We start from the raw sequence: 7444 nt of genomic DNA, 5'->3' as shown, positions 1-7444 counted from the left end.
TACTGCATTTACCAGGTCAAAACAATTATCCAGGTGAGGTTTGTTCACCTTAGAAAGTGGCCTGAGAGTTAGGAACTTTAGTAGTAAGTTTAGGAGTTTGTTTAGTGGAATAAAAATACTATAAGTTAGGAGTTATATTAGAAGTAGGAGTCAGTTAATACAGAGTAATTATATGCTCTGTTTTTCTCTTGTAATTCAGCAAATATATTTTCTATTCAAGAAATTAGAAAAGCTTTCGGTTGTTTCTTTTCGTTCCTTTTTTATTGTTCGTGCCTTCTCTCTTTTGTTATAATCCCCGACACCCACCAATAGGTGTTTTTTGAAAGAAAAAAATGTAATAGAATTATGGTAATATGTTGTGACCTGGACCACGTTGCAGTCCTTTCTTATTTAGTACACATGAAATATTATGACATGCATAGAAAAGAATTTAACAAAAATGTTGTCCATAAAATGTTAGGTTTGAGATCGATATATTATTGTGTGATAGTTACTATGTAATTGATTCATTTAGTATAAATTCGAATTTATGTATCATATCTAAAAAAATAGTGCATGATACATTACTATTTATGTATCTCGTTTAAATTGATAAGTATTGTATTTATGCTAGATACATTAAATAAGTAATTGTTACCCATAAGATGTTAGATTTGAGATCGATACATTATTGTGTGATAGTTGCTATGTAATTGATACATTTAGTATAAATTCGAATTTACGTATCATATCTAAAAAATTCTATATAAAAAATTAGTGCATGATACATTACTAATTATATATCTCGTTTAAATTAATAAGTCATGTATTGTTTGCCTTGAAAGGTATGTATAACTTACATCTTGTATCATTTTGTAGTTTATAATAATGTATCTGATACAATAAGGTTGTGAAAGAAAGATGTATGTAAGTTGAAATAAAGTGTATCTATAAATGTATAATAATAAATAAGAATTAAGTTATCAATTAGATACATGAACAAACACAATCCAATTATGAAAAACACCAGAAAAAAGAGGAAAATATTAGACTATATGAAACTTTGGTGAAATTTAAACTAATATTATTATGAGACAATGAGAAGATTAAATAATAATACAAGAATCCTAATCAGTTTCAATGAATGATTAGTTGTTAGAGTCCATAACCAACTCAAATTATGAAAAATTTACAAATATTATATTAAATATTACCAAATAATAACTACTACTATTACTTCTTCTTTTTTTCTAATTTACGTTTTAGTGTTGAAAATTTGAAGTTCACTTATTTTATTATAAATTTTAGAGTATTTTTTAAAAATAGGTAAAAGACTCATAAATATCCTTTTTAAACTTTTTTTGTCTAAAAATATCCTTAACTTACAGAAAGGAGACTGATTTTGAATTTCAAATGTGAATTAAAAAATAACTATCAAGATTTTGTGACTAAAAATAAAGAGAGATTTGTGGAGTGAAATAAGGAAGGGATAAATGTTGGTTTTGGGAGTTGGGATTTATGTATCCAGCATTTGGGGGTTTGGGAGTAAAATAAGGGATTTTGGAAAATTTTAGAACTAGTAAAAAATAATGAAAATTATGGAAGAAAAAGGTGTGTATATAGATAATTTATCCTATATAGAAACTTGAAGTCTGTTTTCTCTTCACAGACGTAACATTTCACTCCCATTTCTAAATTACAAGGAGAATCAAACAGCAGCACGCCTTAAGTTGAACAAAAAAGAAAATCGAAAACCCAAAACAAATGAATAAATGAAGAGAGTACTGAGATGCAGACAAATTAAAGCACAGAAAAAATCGCTATATGAGCAACTTATATCATCATCAACATACTTTGATACTTTCTACCATTTCTCATGCTAATTGGTAATAACTCCGATCCGATCCGATCCAAACTGAAACCGAGAACAACAGTAGTAATAATCAAACACGATATCTCACAAGAGGATCCTTAATATTAAGACGTGCGTGATAAACTCTCCATGCATAATCCTCGAAAGAAAATGAATTGAACATTGGACTTTCCTCCTCTACCGCTATAGTTGTTGAATCATTGTCGCCAAGGCCATCGTCATCTTCTTTGTTGAGCACCGCGCCAAGTGATGGCAATTTGATAGGAAGCAAGGGAGAGACAGTGTTTTCATGAGCTAGTGTAACTAACAATGTCATTGATACATAGTGTGAGTTATTACTACTGCTGTTGATTTCACCATTAGTTATAGGTACTGGTCTTCCTCTCACTTTTTTCACCTTTCCATTACTCCATACCTGCCCATTATCAAGTTTATAAGCTAACTTGTAAAATTACTGTCTATAGTAATCTCAATTTGATAACACTTAAAATACGACTAAATAATATTACTATAGAAAATGTTGATGGTACAATTCTTATTTAATTAAACGTCCGAAAATATATTCTTTCTTGAATTCAATTACTTTCTGCATTTAAGTTTATAGCAAAATAATGTAAATTATGTCACAATCATTACCAACATATTTTTATTTGTCACTTTTAACATATATTTCTATGTTTAACTCTTAGCATTAAATATTGTTCTCCAAATCATTCTTAAAGACCTAATATTTTTTTTTCCTAATATTAAATAACAATTATTATGAATAGTATGATAAAATACATATGTCAATAATTATTTTCTTAATTAGTATGTCAAGTCAAATAGTGACAAGTAAAAATGAAGAGAAAATGGTCAAAAACCCCTCCAACCTATGGTCGGATTTCCAACTACACACTCATACTTTACGAGTGTCCTATTACCCCCCTGAACTATTTTATAAGGAAATAAATTTCACCCTAAAATGACATAGTCACTCATGTGTATTGTGGTGTAACACACGCACATGCCACGTCAGCACCACGTTAGCGCCATGTCAATGCCGCCTAATAAATATAATAAATGAATTATTTTTCCTACTTTTTTTAAAATTATTATATGCCCCATTAGAAACCCTCCATTATCATTAAGAACATCACCATTGGGGGTGTTCACGGTTTGGATAAAAACCGATTCAAACCAAAAAATCGAACCAAACCGATTAAATGAATCGATTTTATTTAGGGTTTGGTTTGGTTTTAGATTTTTTTTAAATCGATAGTATTTGATTTGGTTATAGTTTTATTTGAAAAAAATCAAAGAAATAACCGAACCAAACCGATAAATAATACACATAAATTTTATTATTATACATACATAAATATGCTATTTTATAAACAATTTTAAAAATCTTATATATGTATTCATCAAAATTTATTTATAATTTACTTATGAAAGTAAAAATGTCCAAGGTAAGAACTTCTATCTTATTGGTTTCATGTATATGAGTGTCTATGACAATTTTTTGTGGAATTAAAAATGTCAATGTCTCTTCCTTCTAGGACAAAACTAGTGAATTTTGAAGCTTTATTCATTAGTAATTTCAATGATCGAAAGTTTTATAATGTCAATCATTCTAACTACTTTTTCATTTTGAATGGATTATTGTAACTATTTTCACGTTTTGAATAAATTATTTCATTTAATTTTATGTATATGGTTAATAACCGAATAACCGAACCAAATCGAACCGAAACTGATAACAACCAAACCGATAAATATTTATTATATTAGGTTTGGTTTTGATAATTTTAAAACCGATTAAGTTGGTTTGGTTTTGATTTTGACCAATAACCGACCCAAACCAACCCATGAACACCCCTACTCACCATTATCAAACTCACTTCTCATCCATTGACATTCCGGCAAGAGAAAAGACGGTAAATTTTTTCTGACGAGTAAAACTTTCTCTGACCAATATCTTTATCTTATTCCCCACAATTTCTCTCAAAGTTCATTGCTACACATTTTACTCATGTTGGGGGCTTATGAAGGGATATACCCAAAGTAGTGTATGGGCATGCCATAAATTTTGAATTCAATTTCTTTCTTTTCTTAATGTTGGTGAAATTAACAAACCAAATTAAAACATTGAAATTAATCCAATTGAAAAAAATTATGATCCAATTGAATTTTTATGCCCCATTTCTAAAATACCCCAATTTGTGGTTTAAATACAAGAATGTGAAATTAGAATTAACGTTTGAGAGAAGAGCTTGTGAAGGTGTTGGAAATTGAAAATTCTATGTTTGTTTGAAATGGGTTATGGTAAAAAAATTGAATTTTGAGTTCTTTATTTTATTACTTTGATTTGGGAGTAATAACTAAATTTGTTTAAAGGTTCTTTGATTATGTAAGAGACGGTTAATATGTAGAATTCCTGAAGAAATTTGTAGAGATTTGTGATGAAAAATAAAAATAAAGCAAAAGTGTGAAAAAGAAGAAGAGGTGTAGGGTGAGTGTGAAGAAGAAGAAGAGGTGTAGGGTGAGTGTGAAGAAGAAGAAGTGTGGGGCGGTTGGGTTGGGGTGGGGTGGGGGAGATTATTTTAATTTAATTAGAAAGAGAAAGAAAATAAAATAAAAATATGAAATAAACATAAAAGCAACCCTATTTATTCTCTTTTCACTCTCTCAAAGAGAGTGAATTACACTTTCTCAACCAACTCAGCATTAAGCGTTTATTTATTGTATTTTAAAACAGTTCAGGGGGTAAATTTAAGTGTGTAGTTGAAAATCCGGTAATAGATTGGGGTGGCATTTGACCATTTACTCTAAAAATGAATGGAATGAATATAAACAAATAAATGTTCTTTCCCTATCCAAGTTGCTATCGAAGTTGGATTAGATGAGGCTTTTCAGATGGAACAAGTTATATTATAACACGATAGAAGTCTTAATTTAATTAGGTAATCAGCTACTACTTATTCAAATTATAAGAATTTTCTATGTGACCTTACTCTAAGCCGTCATTGTCATATTATAACTAATGCATTACCAATAAATCCAAGGTAGACGATTAATGACAAATATTTTTAAACTTGAGGAATTATTTATATTTATTTCATTCTGGAATAGTTACGAGTAAAATGAGATAAAATTAACATATTCTTCTCTAATAGAATTATAATTACTTGTAAAATCATTTAAACCAGATACGATTTGTCAATTAGAGCTCAAATTAGAAAACAAATGGACTATGTAGGTATCCAAAAGAATTCAAGTTGAGACAGAAGACGTGACATTAAGGCGGCAAACCTTACAATTAATTGTCGGTTTAATATTATTATTATATTGTAAGTACATTCATCGTGTCAAATAAAACAAGAATTAGAGCTTCAAATATGTATATCAAAGGGCCTAAATATCTAAGATATGTTAGGTTTAGTGGGTCCTTTTGAGGCTGCTAATTAATTATATCACGGAAACGTTTATTTATTTTGACCCGACCAAACATCCCGAGATAACTCAACTTAGATACCAATTAACCTGAATTACATAAGTGTTTTTAAGAATATACAAATTATTTATTTAAAAAGAAATATCATTCATACGTGTAAGTGTAAAAGATATCAGAAGTAAATTATAAAAAGGCAAGGGAGATATTTTTGTCATTTTATTTCTAAATAAGGTATTTCATAATTATTACTACACCCAAGACAGAAATAAGTTATTTCAATATTAATTATTAATCCTGAAATAATTTATCATAAATTGAACTTAATAATAAAACAAGAAATTAAAAAACATTAGAATTTATTTCTAATTTATTCCACTATATCATCACACCAAATGTGACTTTAAGGGTGTGTTTTATAATATATTTTTAGGAAATGGTTTTCGTCATCTTTAATGGGAGAAAAAAAAGTTGGGAAATTTCGAAATCATTATTAACAAAAGCAGAAAAATCATTTCTGATTAATGATGGAAAATGTACGAACCAGTTAGACAAATACTTGTATATTTTATCCTTACAAGCACTACCTAAATTAATAGTACTACATAATAATTTTATTTTCTATATATCCCACTTGATACTCTATTTTAGTTTTTGGATATTCGATAATTTATACTTTTTATACATTATATTTGATTCTATCCATATCATAGGTGTAATACTAATAGGTTCAATTTTTAAAAAATTCAATATATTAATACCCTATTATCCCTACCCATCATATCATAACTTTATTGAATAATATTATAATAATTCATTAATTAACATTAAATAATTCTATTGTTATATCTAATATCATGTATCCATTTTTTATGACTAATAACCTAGATAAGAATAAAAATGTTTTACGAGTAAGACAAAGCATTGGGGCAGAGAGCTTCAATTCTTGTTATACATTTTATTTAGCAAATTATTAAATGAATTAAGATGGTTAATTATTACTTATGATGTATTTTAAAAGTTATAATAAAAATCTAATTCATATTAAAAATGTTACCTGAGCAATATCACCAAGGGTTACCATAACCGAGTCGACTTGAGGGGCTACAGATATCCAACCCGAATCAGCCAACATGGAATACTTCCGGCAACGAATTTGATAATTTAACCCAACTACATAGGGGTAAACCCGACCCGGTGAAAGTGGCATGTTACTTGAACCGCTCTCGGATTCAGATATCCACATCAACGAACAGAACCGGGTCCGATCTTCTCTTACCGGGTTCTCAAACCCAACAGCACACGCCAGTTCTTCAATCAACGCCAACCCTAGTTTTTCCATTTGGGAAGTAAATTCATGAATAGAACTAAACCCCAACTCCATTGAACTTGACTCGTCGAGACAAAGCGACCGGCCGCAGACAACGTCGTCGTCGTCGTCGTCATCGTTATCGAAGCCTAAGGGCCAGTTCTTGGGGAAGCAGAGTTGTTTCTCATCATTGAAAATGGATGCAGATTCGGATTCAGCTGATTGAGCGAGGTGAGAGGAGATGGAGTGTTGTGTGAGCTGGAAGAAACCGTGTTGTTTTGCAGCTGAAAGGAGGTTAGAGTGAAGAATTGATTTTGCATCAGAAAGAGAGATGAGAGGAGGAGATACGGTGGTTGATGGCGGAGATTGACGGCGACCAGGAAAGGAGAGGGAAAGGGTGGGTGGGATACGGTGGAGAAGACGAGAGAGAGAATCAGCGGCTTCAGAAGTGGAAAGGAGATTATGATTATGATTATGATTAGAGTGTGCTGATGGAGTTGGTGGAGGAGCAGTAGTTGTGCCATAAGGAGTAGGAAGATGATGGAGGTGGTGTTCCTGTGTAGACGACGCCATCTTTGATGCTATGGAGTTTCCTCTTGATATGCCCTGCCTACTCTATATAGTTGAGACAATTAGGTGGACAAGGCAGGTTGCTCATATATATTTGACGACTAAATTACTGTATTAAAATTGAACTAACATCGAATTTACTCGGGTATTAATGTGAATATATTTGTTAAAATGGAAGCCAACGAGGCCGCAATATTTTTCATATAACTAGGCTAAAAACATAATTTCTCTTTATTTATTATATTTTTATTTTTAATAAATAGCAAAAACAAATATTTAT

At 30.2% G+C, this 7444-nt stretch overlaps 1 protein-coding gene across 1 annotated transcript; it reads right to left on the bottom strand.

Moving 5' to 3' along the window:
• Window positions 1-1621: 1621 nt before the first annotated feature.
• LOC125811355 (gibberellin 2-beta-dioxygenase) lies at window positions 1622-7194 on the bottom strand. Its single transcript, XM_049490858.1, has 2 exons — window positions 6343-7194; window positions 1622-2267 (listed from the first exon to the last, which is right to left on the bottom strand). Exons 1-2 carry the CDS (start codon window positions 7165-7167, stop codon window positions 1923-1925), a joined length of 1170 nt encoding a protein of 389 aa, XP_049346815.1. The 5' UTR covers window positions 7168-7194; the 3' UTR covers window positions 1622-1922.
• Window positions 7195-7444: the final 250 nt, after the last annotated feature.

This window comes from Solanum verrucosum, unplaced genomic scaffold, assembly GCF_900185275.1.
Source record: "Solanum verrucosum unplaced genomic scaffold, falcon-dt-bn FXZP01000860.1, whole genome shotgun sequence".
NCBI classification, from domain to species: domain Eukaryota; kingdom Viridiplantae; phylum Streptophyta; class Magnoliopsida; order Solanales; family Solanaceae; genus Solanum; species Solanum verrucosum.
Note: the sequence above shows the minus strand (reverse complement) of the source record. Positions and strands in the feature narration are given on the sequence as shown.

Bases quoted from the DNA above. Each gene is read 5' to 3' on its own strand.
- LOC125811355 (XM_049490858.1), bottom strand. From the start codon at position 7,167: ATGGCGTCGTCTACACAGGAACACCACCTCCATCATCTTCCTACTCCT. The intron at 2,268-6,342 runs GTAACATTTTTA...GATAATGGGCAG, and splicing joins CCCTTGGTGATATTGCTCAG to GTATGGAGTAATGGAAAGGT.